This window comes from Octopus bimaculoides, chromosome 1, assembly GCF_046866305.1.
Source record: "Octopus bimaculoides isolate indiv1 chromosome 1, ASM4686630v1, whole genome shotgun sequence".
Taxonomy (NCBI): domain Eukaryota; kingdom Metazoa; phylum Mollusca; class Cephalopoda; order Octopoda; family Octopodidae; genus Octopus; species Octopus bimaculoides.
Window position 1 is genome coordinate 6,178,067 of NC_142928.1, and position 21,631 is coordinate 6,199,697.

Sequence of the window (21,631 nt, forward strand, 5' to 3'; positions counted from 1 at the left end):
ATAGGTAAAAAGAATGGTTGAGAACCACTGATCTAAAGGAACCAATTGAGGAAGGAATACCAGAACATGAATTTTGATCTCAAGTTACACTTTAATATTTCACACAATATTTAGAATACAATATTTCAAGTTATGTTACCAAAAATAAATAAATATAAACAGACATGACAGAAACACCAATCAGTTGAACACTTCAAAAAAAGACTTTTTTCATGTTTTTAATGATTTAACCCTTTCGCATTTAAACTAGTCAGATCCAGCTTTTCACACCTATCCCACAATGCTATTCTAAAAATAAACAATCACATCGTTAAAATCTGTAATGCACAATTACTTCAAAATAATGTGAATAAATAAGCATTACATTTGGCAGAATAATCTGAGTGTTAAAGGGTTAAATAAGTTTTTTTTAAAAATGGCTACACGTTTCTGGAATGTATTTATGAGCAAAACTATGCCAGCTTATGTCAAATCTTGTAAACTACATCACAAAAATACTGCTAAGACAAGTAGTTTTATTTTGCAAACAATATGCAACAAGTCATAAGCCAAGGCTTAACAGATTTCAGACAAATTTTAACAAATTTCATATTCATTTATATTTCAAATTTCTAAATCTAAAAATCTGGCTAATCATACAGAAAGCAATAAATTGAATATTTAAATATTGATGAAATATAATTTGAATATATAAATAAAGAAAAATGTTGGTTTCAGATTTTGACACAAAATCATAAATAAAATAAAATAAATATTGATTATCTAAATAAATGTTATTGAATATTTAAACATTAATTATTTAAATAACTTAACTATTTAAATATTATTTGAATATTTAAATATATATTCACAATTACTTAAATATTACAGCATATTTAAATATTTGTAAAAAATAATTAAATGTAAATAATTCCTGCTTTTATCCTCCTTAGCTGTATTCACTATTGTAGTTCTGAAATTCAATTCATCAATATATGTGAAAAATAACATTAGTTTTATGAGATCATTGAATATGAGATCAATAACACTTTCAATCAATCTTCAAAAAGTCAAACAATAAGAAATTTATCAAGAACTGATAAAAGTTCAAGAATTATTTTAATTCACCAATAAAAACAAGAATATTAATAAAAGAAAATTTTTAAATTGTTTATGAAAAATACCAAATATTTTTTTAGATTCTCAATAATTTAATAAAATTATTTGCTTCATATTTCTAAATTTGAGAAGAAAAAAAAAAAGAATTTTAGGTCATAAAAAAAAAATAAATGTAAAAAGAATGTTTGTAAAACTAAAATATTTTGGTAAAAATAATAGATGCAAAGATTCTAGAAACTTCTGAAGAATTTATAGAAAATTAAAAAATCTTTAAAGAAAGCCTTGCTTTTTTTTTTTCTTTTTGTTCTTTCACAAAATATTCCCACTTTTAAATAAAACAAAATTAAATAATTAGAGTTTCTTAATTCAAAGTGTTTTTAATTCAAAAATATCAATTTATAAAAATTATATCAATTCCAATTTGAATATATTTCATTTTTGGCAACAATTTTCATTTTATTGAAGAGAATTTTTTTTTATTAAGAAATTTAATCTTCTGCCTTGCACTATTTCATTTTTTTTTTTAAAAAGGCAACTAGAAACACCATTCAGTTAAACACAAATACCAGGCCATTCTTTAGGGGGAAAAAAAAAAAAATAAATATAAGATTTTAAAGAAATAAAAATAAATTTAAATTAACACGTTTTACATGGGAAGAGACAGACTAACTTAAAAACTTATTTAATTTTTTTTTCAGTTTCTAGCATAATTAATTAATTATCTACTTCTGAATCAACAGTATTTCTTTGCCAATCTGTATTTCAGAATATAACTATAGAATATAACTATAGAATATAACTGTCTAAAATCTATAGATATATTCCATGGCTCAGTATTGCATTTTCTTGCATAAATATTTAATTTTACTTTTTCAGTTGGTACATGTGTGTGTAATAACTCAGTTAAATATAATTGTCACCATATTCGTTTCATTTATCAAATTTCCAAACAGTCCATTGTGGAAATATTCAATTCAGCAATGAACTGAACTCAGCCAAAAATCCTTAACAAGATGAGACACATTGAAACCAACAAGTTGTTGTCTATGAAGAATCTGGTTACTATTTTTAAAATAACTTAATACTATCAGAACATCTTCATCAGTTCTTTATTTCTTTCATTACTGTAGCTGATAAAATACACTGTCTTTGTTTCAATCAATTTTGAAAATAATGAAGAATTTAGTAAAATAATTTAGTCATTATTAAGCTGGTGTTTGAAACAAATTAACATGAAATTTTGACAGAAAGCTTTAATTCAGATCCATTCAAAACAGGAAGTGTATCACAGTTCCAAAGGTGATCTCAGGCAGGTTGGTATTAAAAGCATTAAACCATTAAATATTTATCTGTCTGAGTCCACCTTGGCTTCTATCATTTAAAATCCCATTTTGAAGTGTCCATAAATTACAAACCTTCTTAATCTTATGCCACAGAACCTCCCAAACCTAGACACCAATATTTAAGCATTGTCTAAGCCTAATTAGGTTACATATGAAGAAAACCCAACAATACCAAAGAGTAAGAAATCATAAACTATGAATCTACAAACATTTTCCACTTTACAAGAAGGAAGGACAACTCAGGATAACGAAACTGAGATATAAGAAATTCACATTCAAGCATAACATATGTGCATTCCCATCATCAGCTGCCTAACAGATATCACTATGTTTTTGACACCTGGGCAGTATCAGTCAATCTTATGTAAGAACTTTTGTGAAGTTTAGTCTTAAAAAACCCAGCTTAATTACAAACAAAATTCTTGATTACTTTCAAAATTCATTAAAAATAAAAGCAGTGTATTTCATTAGGAATATGTTCAACAAAAAGGTTAATATCAAGTGATAGAAACAATTCTAGGGTTTCTTTAAATAAATGATTTTTGTGCTTGGTTTATCAGCTTGCCCTGCTTTTCACTCTGGAATGGTAACAGATTGTCTTTGAATAGAAAAGAAAATATACCAGTAAAACTGATGACTAAAAGTGTCTTGTCACAGTATTTCTTTGTTAATACTAACTAATTAACTAAAATAAAGAATAAACTAGTTAATAAAGAGTGTGCTAATTGATTTTAACCCAAAATTGTGCCGTCAACTGCTGTAGGGGAAGGATATATGCTTCATATTGACTATTTCAAAATCAGTTAAAATTCCAGTCGCAGTTTTTTGATTACATCTTCAATTAAGAAAAAAAAAAAGTAAAAGAATGACCAATTCTTAGATACTTTCTATCATTTCAAAAATATGCAATTTTATAAACAAAAACTAATTTGGAACTAAATCAAAACCGATTTGTAATACCCAGTAATTATTCTAAATACCGATATATCTTAAAAAGATATATTAAATCTATTTAAAGTTCTTTGAAGCTTTATTCAAAATTAGTTTTAAATTTGGGAAAAATATTGGGAGATAAAGGAATGAAAATATTTGAGAATATTTTATGAATCCAAAAGAATTGATGGCAAAATCTAAATTTAATCTACTGAAATGCAATCTATTGAACTAACAACTTGTGGTTCTTTCAGACAGCGTTCACATTATTACAAGAATCTTGGTAGGACTGATTCCAAGATTTTTAAAGAGGGAAAAAAAAATACAATAACCAGATAAAAATAATGAAACAATATGATACCATTGGACAAAAACCAATAATAATAATAATAATAATAATAATAATAATAATAATAATGGTTTCAAATTTTGGCAAAAGGCCAGCAATTTTTAGGGAAGTGAGGTGGGAAAGTCGATTACATCAACTCCAGTATTTGACTGGTACTTGATTTTATCAACTCTGAAAGGCTAAGTTGACTTTGGTGGAATTTGAACTCAGAACTGGAAGAAATGCCACTAAGCATTTTTACCAACACTAAAGACTCTGCAAGTTCCCCACCTTAACAATAATAATAATTATTATTTCTATTCTAGGCACAAGGCCTGAAATTTGGGGGGAGGGGACTAGTCGATCGCATCGACCCCAGTGTTTTACTGGTGCTTAATTTATCGACCATGAAAGGCAAAGTCAACCTTGGTGGAATTTGAACCCAAAGAGTAGCAATGGGCGAAATACTGCTACGCATTTCGTCCAGCGTGCTAACGATTCTGCCAGCTCACTACCTTAATAATAATAAGAAGAATAAGAATCTAATACTGAAGTAGCATTAAATGAAATGAACAATTAATGAAAATAACCCAAATAATTTTTTTTCAAAAGAGTTAATAAAAAAATAAAAAACAAACAAAAAATCCCCAAAAAACAAAGAAATTAGTTTCAATCTAGAACTTTCTTTTTTCTTCTATTAGCTGTTCAAGTCGATAGAAATAATTAATTCAAGTGAATATTTGACTAAACTAAACCAGAAAAGTTGTTACAAATACATCAAAAGACAACTTGGACCAGCATCGAGACAACAACAATAACAAAAACAACAGCCCAGTAATACCAAAAGGAAGTGTATGGGGAGTGGTGGCTGTGGGAGTGGTGGTGGTGGTCATGGCATTCTTCTGTTTTATTATGGAACAGCAGTAGCAACAGTATTTAGGTGTTTGGAAAACAAGCTGGAAATAAGGTGGCTTAAAATGGTAAACTGGAAAACACCTTTGTCTCTGCATGATGGTTCTTGTGTCTTTGGCCTGCAAAAGAAGACAGAATGTAATTTAACGTGTTCTGTTTAGTAACAAGACGTTATATGATAAGTTCTGTTTAGTTATTATATTTGGAAAGAGTCATAATAGAAATGTTGCATACCATATGAAATATATGGAGAGAGTGTAGAAATGGAACCACAACCCATACAGGAGAGACATAGTGTAGCCTATGTGAAGGAATTGCAGAACATAAGAGTGAGTACAATAAAAGGAAACAAACATGCCATACAGAAACACAATGGTTCGACAAAAAAGTGTTGAAGTAAAGATTCAACACCCAAAAGACCAATTTATATTTTTCCAGTTGTTTTTCTACTGGTCCTCATTGTGATGCTCTTTCCTTTTCTTTTTACCCTCAACAAGTTATGCTCTTTTCAGCATGATCCATCAATAAATCAAAGAAGGATAAAGATTCCATAACCTTCGGACAGTACCTGGAAAAATTCCTCTAAGAAATACAAGATAAGTCACCAACACCTGAATTCAGCCAACAACTCCCTGCTTAAGTTGCCGATAATAACTAAATATTGTTTGAAAGACTTCAACCAGGTGTTGCTATTAAGTTAAACATTGCCAGGGCCAAGGCTGACTGAGATTTAAGTCTAATGTAGTTGAGAGTTCTTATTCAATAATCACCCACTTTCGTTCTACTAACCTACTTGGTTGTAGCTCATAGCAGTAGAGTAAGGCCATTGGTAGATTCAGATATTATAACTGAAATTAAATAATTTATTTTGACAGAAGACAATATTTTGTGTCAAAACATTTAAATTGAGATTACTGTTTACATGAATATTCCTTATTTGGTCATATTAAAAAGTTTTCAAGTAAGCGTCACCTTCAATTTAGATAAAATGCTTTTGACATGAAATATCAAAGCAAGTGTACATTTGAAATTGCTAAAATGACAAACTTTCAAATATGAAAACAAATGTCAAATGTCAGACAGTGTTTTCCACTGTTACGCAAAAATAGAAAACTTTTATGACATTACATAAGCGGTTCATGCTACACTGGTCATTGAGGTGATGCATAAATAAGACATTCACAAAACTTTCATAAATTACTAAAAAAGATAAAAACAACAAAACCTAACAAAAAGTACAACAACAATGTATTGAATAAATAAATCCAAATGTTGAGGATCAGTCGTTTTGCATTTTCTTTTTTAACATTCTATCTGGTCCCCCCCCCCCCCACCAACTTCACAAATATATGTGATTTCAATGAGTTATTCAGCAGCTAAATCTGAAATCTTCAGTTTTATCAGGAGTGTTAGAGAATAGAAAGTTCCAAGTTATTAAATGGAAAACCCAGCAAACCCAATTTGACGTAGAGTTAAAAATGCTGTCACAATACTTTGTAGACAAGTGTATTTGGTGTGTGTAATAGTTACACACATACACACCAAACTATATACATACACACCACACCTAACAACATACACACACAACACCTAACAACAGATATGGCACACACAGGCATTCCTTCAGAAATGGTATCACAAAACTGAAATGAAAATTTCTGTAAAAATTTATTATTTCTTTAATCTCACATATACATAAACCCATATGTGCATACATACATACATACATACACAAACACATACACAAAAAAAAACATAAGCGGTTCATGAAAACAGAAGATGTACATTTGTGTGTGTGTGTGTGTGTGTGTGTGTGCATGTAAGCGTGTTTCACTCTTCACACATGCTCACCACACCCACATTACACCTCCCTCCAAATTGCTCACAGATGAAGACAACAGCAATGTTCTTACCATTGATTTTCAAATCTTTTATTCATTCTGCATTTTCTGCAGCTTCTTCAGTTTTCTCAGCTGCTTCTTCAGGTTTGGCTTCTTTTGACTAAAATTTCAAATAAATTAGAAAACTTAATTATATACAGACCATAAATAATGGTAGGACAAGAAACGATAAATCATATTATCTCTGGCTGCCCAATCCTGGCTAAGAAGGAATATATTCACAGACACGACAGAGCTGGGATCTATATACACTGGAAGCTATGCCAACACTATGGAATAACAACAGAAAAAAGATGGTATAAACACACACCAGAAAACGAGAAAGCAACCATACTCTGGGATATGCCAATACACACAGATAGAGAATATAAGGCCAATAGACCAGATATAGTTGTCAGAGATCATGAAGAAAGAAAATGCTTTCTAATTGATGTATCAATACCAGCAGATGACAATGTTTCTCTAAAAGAAATGGAGAAACTTTCAAAATACAAAGACCTAGAAATAGAGGTAACTCGAATGTGGAATCTAAAAACAGAAACAATTCCTATCATAGTAGGTGCCTTAGGTATGATAAAAAAATATTCAGACAAACACATAACAAAAACACCAGGACTTACAAATATATATAACATACAGAAAATTGCACTACTGGGTACTGCACACGTTCTATGCAAAACACTTTCAATACAGTAAACATAAGAGCACCACAGCAAACCACAGCACATACCCAAGGCGCACAGAGCTGCGCTCGGTAGTGAAGTGAAAGCACGTTATAAAAATAAAACTACTGAATAATAATAATAAGAGCACTGAGAGAGTGTAAACTTCTGCCAAGGCAACAACAATGTTCTCTCAATGATTAGCCAGAGATGATTCTTAAAATGAGAATATCTGAAATAAACTCAATTGCTTTCACAAACGAGAATACTAAAAATGAACCTGACTGCTCTCAAAAATTAAGTAAAAAAAAAAAACAAGGAAAATAATCAAGAATCCTTGTCCGGTACCGGATCGATCCCAAAATCTAATCAGTTTGTGCCAGTCACGAGGCCAAACATCTCTGAAAGTTTCATCTGAATCCATCCAGCAGTTCTTGAGATATCTTGTCCATGGACAAACAAACAAATACAACTGAGAACAATACCTCTGCCTTTGCTAAAGCAGAGGTAATAATAATAATAATAATAATAAGGGTTTCAAATTTTGCTCCACAAGGACAGTCATTTTGGAGGAGGGGAGGAGTTGATTACATCGACCCCAGTGTTCAACTGGTACTTAATTTATTGACCCCAGAAGGATGAAAGGCAAAGTTGACCTCAGTGGAATTTGAACTCAGAACATAGCGATGGGTGAAATACCACTAAGCATTCTGTTCAGCATGCTAACAATTCTGCCAACTCATTGCCTTAATGATGATAATAATAATAATAATAATAACAAACCTTTCTATTGTAGGCACAAGGCCTGAAATTTGGGTGAAGGGATTAAGTTGATTATATCAACCCCAGTGCATAACTGGTACTTATTTTATCAACCCCAAAAGGATGAAAGGCAAAGTCGACTTCGGTGGAATTTGAACTCAGAAAGTAACGACATGTGAAATACCACTAAGCGTTTTCTCCAGCATGCTAACGATTCTGCCAGCTCACCACATCATCATCATCATCATCGTTTAATATCTATTTTCCATGCTACCATGGGTTGGACGGTTTGACTGAGGTCTGAAGAGCCAGCGGTTGTGCCAAGCGCCAACCACTCGGAGAGGGTAGTGGGTGCTTTTTACGTGCCACCAGCATGGGGGGGGGGGGGCAGTCAGGCAGTTCTGGCATTGGCAACATTTGGACAATACTTTTTATGTGCCACTGGCATGGGAGCCAGTCAGGGGACACCATTATAATAATAATGAGAGTTTCACATCTTGGCACGAAGTCTGAAATTTGAGGGGAGGGGGTAAGTCAATTATATTGACCCCCCAGTGATCAGCTGGTACTTATTTCATTGAAAGGACGATAGAAGTCAACAGTAAAGTCAATGAAAAGATGGATGAAATGATGCTCAGCATTTGGTCTGCTGCAGTAATAATTCTGTGTTTTAGCCGTCTGCTGTGTATTTGTGAATATTAATGAGGTGTATATTTCTGCATATTAACGTAGCCTATATTAGTTTAGTTGCATTAGTAATTATAACTTTGCATAATTAAATACTGCTACTAGAAAAAGAAAAAAACAAAACAGGTCGTGATTGCAGACAGAGAGTGTTGCAGTCGTCGATCGGTTGAGCTGAAAGAAAGAAAATACTGACGTCTCACTTGATTGGTTACGAGAAGAAGAAATATGCATTCAAGTGTAAAAAAAAAAATATTTGTTCCAATAATTCAGGTGTGAATCTGAAATATGTTAAACCATTCATGTAAACAAATGTTTTTGGTCCCTTTTTCCATACTTGATGGGTCAAATGGTGCTTTATTTGGGGCAGATTTTCTAGGACTGCATGGCCCTTCCTGTCATCAATCATCACTTATTTCCAAACAAAATTCTATGGCTAGATATGTCGTCATAGCACACCGGAAATTAACGACACAGCTTGTATGACAGTGACAGCCATTTACAACTATAGAGTGATGTTAAGACAATGAGGCACACACGACAGGCTTCTTTCAGTTTCCAACTACCAAATCCATTTACAAAGCTTTGGTTGGCCCAAGGCTATAGTAGAAGACATTTGCCCAAAGTGCCATGCATAGGAACAAAACCTAGAACTATGTGGTTGGGAAGCAAGTTACTTACCACACAGTCAAAATATTTCAGTGCAAAGAAAATTCATAACATTTCAATTAAACCAGTGGTCCCCAGCCTGGGGTCTGTGAACCCTTGGTGGTTCACAAAGGTAGTACTGGGGGTCCGTGAACTAAATTCAAAATTTCATATATACATACATACATAAGTATATTAAAAGGGGTCTGTGGGAAAACTCATTTAAATAAAAGGGTTGGGAACCCCTGTGAAAAGGTTGGAAACCCCTGAATTAAAGCTTGTTTGTAGCTGAATGACTGAAGAGAACCAGAAAGATATATCCTGGGGCAGTTCATTTAATTTTACTCTTATTTGTTTCAGTCATCTGACTGCGGCCATGCTGGAGCACCGCCATTAGTCGAGCAAATCGACTCCAGGACTTATTCTTTGTACGCCTAGTACTTATTCTATTGATCTCTTTTGCTGAACTGCTAATTTACAGGGGATTTAAACACACCAGCATCGGTTGTCAAGCGATGGTTGGGGGAGGGGAGGGACAAACACACGCACATATATACGACAGGCTTCTTTCAGTTTCCATCTACCAAATCCACTCACAAGGCTTTGGTCAGCCTGAGGCTATAGCAGAAGGCACTTGCCCAAGGTGCCATGCAGTGGGACTGAACCCAGAACCATGTGGTTGGTAAGCAAGCTACTTACCACACAGCCACTCTTGCATAAGAAAGAATGTTTATCTGTAGAACTGTACCTCCAATTAAAAGTTAACCAAATATGTGACCAGTTACCTGTCCAGAGTTAAATTAACAAATTGATAAGAATTAAATGGGATTAAAACTAAAATTAAATCTACATTATTTACATTCGTCCTCATCTTGTTTGTTGTTAACACAACGTTTCGGTTGATATACCCTCCAGCCTTCATCAGGTGTCTTGGGGAAATTTCGAACCTGGGTTCTCATTCCTAAGGTATTTTTCGATGTTATTATTATTATTATTCAGGTCACTGTCTAGAATCGAACTCGGAATCTTGGGGTTAGTAGCCCGCACTCTTAACCACTATGCCATATGCCCGTGGGCAATTATGGGGTGAATTTTAGGGCTTATAAATCTAATATTTTCCTATCCTTCCTTAAAACCGGTTCCCATATGCTGCTCATATCTGCACTCAGTCTGCTTAGGACGTTGTTGTGTCCTAACATATGTGCTGCTTCTTTTAGTTTTCGTATTTTCCAGTGGTGTTCTCTGGCTATTATTTTGACTTCATCCCACAGGGGAGGTGGTCTCCATTTTCCCATACATGACCAGCTATACCCGATTTATCAATATCTCTCCGTGTCACAGCTTTGCGATGTTCGTCTACCCTTATTTTGAGGGGGAAGGCATGTTTCGCCTTTGTATAACCTACCACAGTTGCATGGGATGGAGGACACGCAGTCTTTGGTCATATTCTCTTCTATTGGTGGTTTTACCTGAAGGAGATATTTGTGAAGTGTTGTATTACTTTTGAATACTGTCCTGATGTCATATGGGCCGCATATCTTTTCAGAGAGGCTTTTCACACAGGATAGACAGACTGTGGACAGTTTATCGGTTTCATCCCCTCTTTTCTTCATAATTGGAGTGGATAGTATATTTTTGGGGTAGTTGTTGCTTAATAGATTGTTACTGAGCTTGATCATTTCTTCGTGGTGGGTATCACAATCGCTGCTTAGGACAAATATCTGTTGAATGTAAATAATGTACATAATTTCTCATCTCTTAAATATAGAACTGTAAAATTAAATCGTACGTTTCATTATTTTCATCCCTTTGTCTTAAAGGTACACACAGGAATCAGTGGCCATGAATCTCTCTACTAAAATCTGATGGTTCTTGATTTTCTCAAGGAAGACACGGCAATCTAGCCAGAGTTTAGAACTGTTGGTTCCTCCCTGGCTTCATAATGGTCACCCTGCCTGTTGTGATTATATTGCTTCTGGTCAGTTTAAACATGTTGGTCAGGTTTTGTAGTCAGAGCCACTTTCATCAATCAGATTTCATTAGCAAAAACATTGGCACAAACATAACTGTGATAGGTGCAGCTATGGCTTGTGTGGTCAAGGATTTTGCATTCCAGCCTTGTGGTTGTGGGTTCAGTCCCACTGCAGGGCACCTTGGGAAGGTGCCTTCTATTTTAGTTCGTTAACAAAGTTTTGTGAGTGGATTTGGGAAGCACAAACTGAAAGAAGCCCTCTGTGTGTGTGTGTGTGTTGTGATTGTGTGTGTGTGTGTGTTGTGATTGTGTGTGTGTGTGTGTGTGTGCTGCGATTGTGTGTGTGTGTGTACGTGCGTGCGTGCATGGTGTTAAACCTAATCGCATTGTTTATGCAGGATCGGTTAGTTTAGTTGTCTCATCGTAAAGTGAAATGTTACTGAAAAAATATTGAGGGGTTGAGAAATATTCAGCCCAAAGTAAAAATATTAAAAAAATAGAGAAAGGTTTAATTAGTGGAAGGAGATTAATTGGATCGCTTAATTAAGACTGTGCTTGTAAAAGGGGAAGTAAACAGTGAAGAAAATGGCGGACCAAATAAAGGTAAGGGAGATAACCCACAACATGCTGAAACGAATTGGTGCACCAGAATGCCGGATTAGAGGAATAGATTGTGGAGGGGGAGGAGATGAGATGAAGGGTGAAAAAGAGTGAGGAGAGAGGGGGAATGGGAAGGGGAGAGGGAAGAGAAGGAAAAGGATAGGGGAGAGAGAGAAGGGAGAGAGAGAGAGAAGGGAGAGAGAGAGAAGGGAGAGAGAGGGGGAGAGGAGGGAAAGGGTGAAGGATGGAGAGAGGAGAGAGAGGGCAGAGATAAGTTGAGAGGGGGGGAAGGAATAGATGATGCTGTGAAACAGACAAGCAAAACAAAAAACAAAATCAAAAGTGAAAAGAAAAAACTTACTTCATCAGAGCCAGTGTCTGGTGGCTAGAAATACAGAGACAAGTGGCATCTATCAATACATACATAGAGAGAGAGATCTGCCCCACCTTTCTTTACAGTCAGCCATCCCCTACTCTCTTCTGCCAACCCCTCACTCCCTATCCACCCCAGTCTCTAGTCATCACCTACTCTTTCCAGCTTCCCCTTCAACATATATTTAGCATTCTACCAAATTCCGCCGAGGTTGACTTTGCTTTCATCTTTTTGGGGTTGATAAATTAAGTACCAGTTGCGTACTGCAGTTGATCTAATCAACAGGCCCCCACCTCTCCAAAACTTTTGGGCCTTGTGCCTAGAGTAGAAAAAAATTTATTTATCATTCTGTCAGTGTGCATACACGGCAGAGTGAGAGTGCCCTGAGAGAAAAGTTGGGTATAAGAAGCATCAGTTCTGGTGTGCAAGAGAGATGACTGTGCTGGCATGGTCATGTGTTGCAAATGGATGAGGACAGCTGTGTGAGGAAGTGTCACACTCTAGCAGTTAAGGGAACCTGCGGAAGCGGTAGACCCAGGAAAACCTGGGATGAGGTGGTGAAGCATGACCTTCCAACATTGGGCCTCACCGAGGCAATGACAAGTGACCGAGACCTTTGGAGATATGCCGTGCTTGAGAAGACCTGGAAAACCAAGTGAGGCCATAACCGTGGCCTATGCCAGTGCTGTGTAACCAGCCCATTTAAGAGTACCCTTCAATCATTGGACAAACTATGCTTGTGAAGACCTGTTGAGGTGAGTGAAACCACTGTCGTGGCCGATGACAGTACTGCCCGATTGGCACCTGTGCCAGTGGAATGTTAAAAACACCATTTTGGGCATGGTCATTGCAAGTGCCGCCAGACGGGCTCCCATGCCGGTGACACGTAAAAGCACTCACTACACTCTCAGAGTGGTTGGCGTTAGGAAGGGCATCCAGCTGTAGAAACACTGCCAGATCAGATTGGAGCCTGGTGCAACCTTCTGGCTCGCCAGCCCTTACTCAAACCGTCCAATCCATGCCAGCATGGAAAGCAGACGTTAAACGATGATGATGATTCCTAAGATGACAAGCTGGCAGAATTGTTAGCACATCATGCAAAATGCTCAGCAGCATTTTTCAGTTCAGCCAGTCTTTAGGTTCTGAGTTCAAATTCCACCAAGGTCGACTTTACCAATCATCGTTTCAAGGTTGATAAAAAGAAGTACCGGTTACGTATTGGGGTTGATGTAATTGCCTCAATCCTTCCCTTGAAAGTGCTAGCCTTGTGTCAAAACTTGAAACCTCATCCTACTCCTCACCCATTCTTGATCCCTAACTATACCTGACCCATCCCCTAGCCTCTATCATCCCACACTTTATTCTCTTTTCCTCTACTCCCCTCATAACTTAAGGGTCCACCCTGTTACCTCGTCCCCACTATTTTCATTCTCTTCCCAACTCTGTCCTCGTCACCTCCGTCCTCTTCTAAAATGAAGGTAACCTTGTAGGTAGCTCTTTAACAGCAAGCAACATGGTCTGCTCTGGGCCCCTTTTCTTATATTCTAACCCCTTATCCCTTAAGGTACAGCTGCCTCTGTTGGTTTCTAATTTTAATGAAACCTAGAGAAGAACATTTGTTGAAAAATTGTTTAAACAGAATTTTCAAATGAGTGTCTGGACATTAATGGACATTGGGTGGGATGCCAATGACATTCGGGCTGAGCATTAATGGTCAAATGATTTATGTTGTATATAATGGAAATTGTTAGTGACAAACCTGGGCACCAAACCATTAATCAACAAAGTTAACATTTTTGTTAACGATTTAACTGTGAAAATCATTATTGGACTAATTAACTGCTGTTAACTCAAGTCAACTTCCGTAACAGATTTGATAGTTTTGGCTCTTTTTAAAGGTGGTTTTAGAGCAAAAACCCGATTGTTTTTTTTTCTATAATAAAAATTAATGTTAATGGTTTATCAATAACTTTTATCACACTTTTAAAGAATTAACTGATTAACAGTTATCAAAGTTAATTTTTTGGTTAATGGATCAACAGTTAACGAAGTTAACTTTTCAATTGACAGTGCCCACCTTTGGTTAGTTAATGGTACTTGCAGTAAGTGAAGGAAAACTGAAGAATATAAGGAAATCTAGAAAAAGCTGGTTGTTACAAAAAGGAACACAGAAACAATTCACATGGAGGATTATATTGCAGTCTTCACATGGAAGCCTTATGCTGCAGTTGCTCTATGGAGCATTATGCTACAGTTTTCACATGGAATGTCACATGCCAGCATCAACAATGCTAAAGTAATGATAGATTAGATCTTACGTCTTTGAAGTTTGGAGAAAATTTTTCTTACCTCAGCACCAGTGTCTTCTTCACTCTTGGCCTAGAAATAATTAAATATACAAAAAAATAAGATGAAACATTTTAAAATTTAATTTCAAAATTGGTGAAAAATGTAAATGTTTTTAAATGAAAATTAGAATATTTCTTCTGGAATTGAATTTAGTTATTTAGAATCTGAATAAAGTTGTTACACAAAGAATCTTCTTTGGTTAGTTATGGGGTTTTAATCATAACCATCTAATTAATAGGTGTAAGACAATCATTGTAAAATATTAATTAATAAATGTGAGACAACCATGTTAAAATATAGGTTTCAAATTTTGGTACAAGGCCAGCAATTTCAAGGGAGGCAGTAAGTTGATTACATCAACCTCCAGTACATGACTGGTACTTCTTTTGTCAACACCAAAAGGATGCAAAGTCCACCTTGACAGAATTTGATCTCAGAATGTAAATACGGATGAAATGATGGTAAACATTTTGCCCAGCATGCTAACGATTCTGCCGGGTTTTTAACTATCTCATTTAGACTCCTCAGTTTAGGACTGCAGCCCATCTATATCGCAACAAAATGCAAAGGGCAGCTATAAAATTTTAACTGTGTCACCAGAAAAGCCATTAATTCCTATGAGAACATGGTTCTATCAATTAGGTCAGCTATAGTGTAACCAAATAATAGCAGACTTGAATGCAAGTTTTGTGAATTTTCCTGTTAAAGGTTCTAGAAGTTTTGACTAAATGTTATAAAAGCTGAGAGATAGAACTCCCAAGTAGAACATCTGATGCTACAAAGAACCAGCCTGAAACTACGCTTAGTTCTGTGATATAAATTCCTTATTTCAAAATGATTTAAATTGAAACCCATCAAAATTTCATATTTACATTCTAAGTGCCAGCTTAATAACAAAGTTATTTTACTAAATTCTTAGTTATTTTCAAAATTAAATGGAAAAAAAAAGACAGTGTATTCCGACAAAAATATGGTAGCAAAAGGGTTCATTTGTATATCTCTTCATTATTGATGACATTTTTAAAAACCACTGTTTTGTATTTTTCTTCTGAACTTACCACTGTTGTGGCACTGCTCTCAGATGGGGCCTGGAACAACAATAAAATTCATTGTTATGAGAAGCAACATAACCAAAAATACAAATGGAATTTGATACTATAACACATCTTAAAGACAATTTGATGGAATTTAATTCTAGAAAAACATCAAGATTTACAAAAGACAAACTTTACACCCAATAAAATATTAAATTATCAATATTCTTGTCTAATAAAAGGAGAAAAGGTTAAGTCAAACCATGGCAGAATGTGAACTTAGAACATGAAGATAGACAAAAAAACTGCTAAGTATTTTATCTAGAATGGTAACGATTTTGCCAGCTTAACACCTTAATAACAGTAATGAAAATAATAATAATAATCATAATATGAAGGTTGTGGTCAATGAGGAGAGTAGACATGATACGAATAGTAATTGGTGTACTTGGAAGTATCAGCACTCAACGACTAAAATGGCTGAAAAAGATTGGTGCCAGTGTGAAGGTAGAACAGCTGCAAAAATCAGAATTGCTTGGAACTGCAAGAATTCTTGGCAGGGTTCTTGAAGCATGACCAGTAAAACAAGTGTCACCTTAGTCTGCTGGCTGTGGACAGCTGACATTTTCCATCATACTCAGCAAAATAAGTTATGAGGTTTCACCACATAACAACAACAACAACAACAACGAGCTTATTCTTTACAGTACTCGGGTACACTACAACTTGTCAGAAAAGGGTAAAAGAAGGGGACAGAAAGCAGCAGTGAGTGAAAGGAAGACAGTAAGGATAACCAAAAGTGCATGCATGGTATAGAGAACACTGTGGTCAGGATGGGGTACTACATTCTGAGGGTACTATATTCTAAGGTACTATGGTCAAGGGTACTACATTCATTGTATCCACCTCAGAACTTATCGACTGGCAGAAAGGCAAAGTGGGACTTGGGCTGGATTTGAACCAAGAACTTAAAGGTACTTAAACAAATATCACAAGGTATTTTGTTCAGTGCTCTCTAACGACATCGTCCTTCACTAATTAATCCTGATGACCCAAATTGGCCAAGAGTCCACAGCATTCACATCAGCATGACAGTAATCAACTCTGTTAACAAACCTCCATTAAATTTTTCTTTTTGAAATGACACAGAAATCATTCTTTCGAATAGATTTTAATCGCTCTTCGAGTTCATTGCAGGAAGTTTAATCATCATTATTCAATGTTCTTGTTCTCCATACTGGCATGGGTTGGACAGAATCTAACAAACCAGAGAACTGTGTTGAGCTCCAGTACCTGCTTTGGCTTGGTTTCTATAGCTGGATGCCATTCCTAACATCAACCACTTTACAGAGTGTGGACTGGGTACTTTTTATGTGGCACCAGCACCAGTGAGGTCACCAAGTAACTTGCAAGGCAAGACCCCTTCCCTCAGCTAAGAGTAGCTTTGAAAGATGTGGCTTTGAGCCAGATGATGAGAGACTAACTCATTGGCTTTTAGACTGGTCATACTTGGCTCAAATATTCTACCCATTTTATGTTCAATGTGGCCAGATCTGGCCTCTCCTACCTACTCTACAATGTCATTCTAAAAATATACTAATACCTGCCCACGTCAGCGAAAATGAGTTCAAGAAGTGCTGCGTGTCCCACCCAGACTTAAAAAAATTTCTCACATCTCTTCTCTTCCCCACATTTCCACTTCATGCACTACGCTTACCTCTCACTCCCCAATTCTGTCTTCTTGGCCCTGTGCCACTGTATCATTGTTATCTACTAGCTTCCAACCTGCATAATCCACCCATGCCCTGTCTCGCTGTATCACTGAACATGCCCAGTATTTTGCCATCATCTTTATCCTGCTGTCCCCCATTCTCTCTCCTTCTCCTGCACTTCCCTCATGTTGGATAACCATGTTTTTCCTTTCTGGCAGAGCACTTGCTTCTGTCTTCATTCCTGATCTCTCTTTCTCTCCTGCCAGGTAACCTTGTACCTCCTCTACAGCAACACACCTGTTTCTCTCCTCCTCATTCTTGATCACTCTATCTCTGTCTCTGTCTGTCTCTCTCTGTCACTTTGTCTCTCTCTCCCTCTCCCTCTCGCCAACCAGGTAATTATGTACTTCCTCTACACCAAGACACCTGTTTCTGTCTCTCTATCTCACTATAACTGTTCATCATCTGACACAAGATTACCTCCTCCAATGCCTCCCCTCCCCTCCCAAAAGAGTTTTTTCTTGTCTTGTTAGTTACTTGGTTACCCTGCCAGTGCTTGTGCCACATTAAAAGAACCCAGTCCACACTCATGGAATGGTTGGCATTTGGAACGGCATCCAGTTGTAATAACCTTACCAAAACTGACCTTGCCTGTGCTTGTCACATAAAAAGCACTAAGTCCACTCTGTTGAGTGGTTGGTGTTGGGAAGGGCATCCAGCTGTAAAAATCCTGTCAAAACAGTCACAGAAGTCTGGTGCAGGCTTCTGCCTGACCAGTTCTTGTCAAACCATCCCACCCATGCCAGCATGGAAGGTGGACGTTAAACGATGATGAAGATAATCATCATCATCAAAATCTCAAAGCTACAAGATAATGCAGGATTAATTGAAAACAATAGGAATGAGTATTACATTTGATAAACTAATCTGAATGGTAAGGGATTAAAATCTGACATGGGAAGAGGAACCATTCAGGAATGGGAAAGAAAGTGTCAGGGTCCACCCTCAAGGCACAACAAGATGGAGAAAAAGAGGGACAAAGAAATGAGGATGGCTGGGTTTGCAGGAGTGTGAAAGGAGAGTGGTGGCCTGTTAGATTATAGGGGCAGAAAGTGAATGCAGTGAATGGTGGACATTGGTGGAGAGATGGTCAGTGGAGTATTTGAGAGAAGGTTAGAGGGGATGGGGGTGGAGAGCAGCCATAGGCACAGACATGGCTCTGTGGTAAGAAGTTTGCTTCCCAACCACATGGTTTTGGGTTCAGTCCCACTGTATGGCATCTTGGGGAAGTGTCTTTTACTATACCCTCAGGCTTACCAAAACCTTTTGAGTGGATTTGGTAGACAGAAACTGAAAGAGGTCCATTGTGTGCGTGTGTTTTTAAGTCCCTGTAACTTAGCAGTTCGGCAAAAGTGACTGATAGAATAAGAACCAGGCTTTAAAAATATATATATAAGCACTGGAGTCTATTTATTTGACTAGAATTCTTCAAGGCAGTGCTCTAGCATGGCCACAGTCTAATGATTGAAACAAGTAAAAGATAAGAAACAAGGAAATGATGTGAAGTAGGAGGAAATATGTAAATTTAGAACTTGCTCTTCCATACTTTTGTAACGACATAAAACCATTCTTCTTAGTCATTCGGAATAGTTTTAAAATCAATTTCCAATACATTTATTTGCTCAGAACTGGGATGTTGCTGTGATCAAGACCAGCTCAAGGTTCCGGTAACTTGGGTACCATGTGCCTGGTACCATCTGCTTTTTAGTCTACATTCTCAGTTTTCCTCCTTGTGAAAGTTTAAAAAAAAATATTCTTGTAAGGGCACCAAAGTCCAGTTTGCCCCGCCGGGCACCAGCAACTCTAGGGCCGGCCCTGGCTGTGCTGTTAGCTCATTGATAAAAAAAAATATTCTTTTCAACTGTAGGCACAAGGTCCGAAATTTTTTGGGGGAAGGAGACAGTCAATTAGATCAACCCCAGTATGCAACTGGTACTTAATTTATCAACCCCAAAAGGATGAAAAGCAAAGTCGACCTCAGCGGAATTTGAACTCGGAATGTAAAGACAAACGAAATACCACCAAGCATTTCGCCTGGCACGCTAACGCTTCTGCCAACTTGCCAGCTGTTTTTGTTTTTTTTTAGAGCTATACCAGCCCCTACACTGGATGTTACCATGTACTGCCATAGCTTGGGATTCAAGGGACCATGGTTATTTAATACCTTGCCAAAACATCTGAAAGATTTGCATGGAATTGGGGTAGATGTTTTCAAGGAACAATTTTCACCCGTTGTTGTCCAATGTCCTCAATAAAGAAACTCAAAAGAGGGCAGCAATGCTGAACTCCCTCTTTTACCAAAAGACAATCCCATAAGAATGGCCATTGAAAAGGTGATAACACTGGTGGTGTTCCAGCATGGCCACAGCCTTTGGGCTGAAATGCATAAAAGAATATTAATAAGTGAATAGATAGATGAATAAACAAAGAAATGCCATCTGTTAGAAATTTATTTCTTATGGATTGGATGCGGAGAGAGATTAGTCAAAGAGAAGACAAGCGTTAGGGGAGGTTGGTGACAAGATCTGAGGGTTGTGTGTGTTGGAGCAGGTGCTGATAGAGTCCATATTGATATAAGGTCACTTGGGATTGGAGGAAACCATCTTGAGAGAAAAGAAAACCAACTTGTATTTGTAAAGGATTAAAACGATTAAGACAGAGAGAGAGGGAGAGAGGGAGGAGAGAGAGGGGGGGAGAGAGGGAGAGAAAGAGAGAGGTCGTTTGTTGAAGGAGAGCAAAAAATATGAAGTTGATCGGTTTGGGTGATATTGATTCTTTACGTATTGATTTAGGGAGAAAGAAAAGTAAGTCTATGGTCATAGAACTTAAAACCTCAGTCAAATATTCTATAGACACAAGTTTGGTTGTGTGGTAAGAAGCTTGCTTCCCAACCACATAGTCCCAGGTTCAGTCCCACAGCATGGCACCTTGGGCAAGTGTCTTCTACTACATCCTCAGGACAACCAAAGCTTTGTGAGTGGATTTGGTAGACAGAAACTGAAAGAAACTCGTCGTATATATGTGTGCGTGCGTGTGTGTGTTTGTCCCCCCACCATCACCTGACAATTGATGCTGGTGTATTTGCGTCTCTGTAACTTAGTGGTTTCAGCGAAAGAGACTGATAGAATAAGTACCAGGCTCACAAAGAATGAGTCCTGGGGGCGATTTGTTCGACTAAAGGCAGTGCTCCAGCATGGTCACAGTCAAGTGACTGAAACAAGTAAATGAATAAAAAAATACTTGAGGAATTGTAAACCGAAAGCCAGGAATCATCATGGAATGTCTGGTGTCAATGTCTGGTCATGGAGAGTAATATGACTTAGAAACAGGAAGGGCATCCAGCAGCAGAAAAATTGCCTCAACAAATTCTGTCCGACCCATGCAACCATAGAAAAATGTAAGTTAAAATGACGATTATGATGATAATGTTCCATGCTGGAATGGGTGAAACAGTTTGACCGAATCCAACAGATTCAAGGACTACATTGTTCTCCCAAGTCTGCTTTGGCGAGGGTTTTACAACTGGATGCTCTTCCTAATACCAACCACTTTACAGTATGGGCTGGGTGCTTTTTGTTTTTTATTATTACATGGCACCAACATTAGTGAGGTTGTCAAGTAACCCACAAGACTAAGACCCCTTTTGAGTAAGGCTATAGTAGGGAGAGAGGCAGCTTTATGCTGTGGAATGAGAGAAGGGGTCAGAACCGAACAGGTTTGTTGCTGTGAAGTAATAAGGATGAGGGCTGGAAAGAGAGATAAAAATTGTAGTGATGAGGTGCCAGGGTGGATACTGAAAGTCAGTAGAAGTGATTAGGGATGGGGAGAACAAGGAATGTGGGTAAGTAGAGGTTGGAAGTGTGTAAAGGAGATGGTTAGAGAAAAGGAGTGAGTGAGAGGTGAATATAATGAACAAGTGTTTCAGGATGGTTGGGGAAGAGTAGGTGACAACTGTAAAAATTGGGCAGAAGACATTGTACATTGTTTTAGCAACATCAGGTCACATTGGAATGATAGTGTCATACTGACATTTTTGGACAGCCGCTGATTACATGCATGTGTGTATGTGTCTACATATGAGTGGATCTATGCACAAGTGCAGATGCACATATGTTCCTGTGCATGTGTGTGTGCATGTATAGCATATCTGCATTTGTGCATGGGCAACTGTATGTCTGCATGTATGTGTTTGTGGGTATGTTAGTGCAAATACATATGCAGGCATATATGTATGTGCAAATATATATATATGTATATATA

At 36.8% G+C, this 21,631-nt stretch overlaps 1 protein-coding gene across 4 annotated transcripts in view; it reads right to left on the bottom strand.

The window, feature by feature from the left end:
• Positions 1-1,455: 1,455 nt before the first annotated feature.
• LOC106875997 (putative NADPH-dependent quinone oxidoreductase VAT1L) overlaps positions 1,456-21,631 on the bottom strand; it is a 93,049-nt gene continuing 72,873 nt past the window's right edge. For 2 of the 4 annotated variants that reach the window (XM_014924347.3, XM_014924345.3), the window contains 5 exons: positions 15,624-15,653; positions 14,566-14,595; positions 12,205-12,228; positions 6,528-6,615; positions 4,384-4,733 (listed from right to left, as the gene is read on the bottom strand). In XM_014924347.3, the coding sequence (XP_014779833.1) occupies positions 6,550-6,615; positions 12,205-12,228; positions 14,566-14,595; positions 15,624-15,653 (150 nt within the window). In that variant the 3' untranslated portion in view covers positions 4,384-4,733; positions 6,528-6,549. Of the gene's footprint in view, positions 4,734-6,527; positions 6,616-12,204; positions 12,229-14,565; positions 14,596-15,623; positions 15,654-21,631 lie in introns of all 4 variants that reach the window. The other 2 variants (XM_014924348.3, XM_014924346.3) reach the window with 2 other exon arrangements.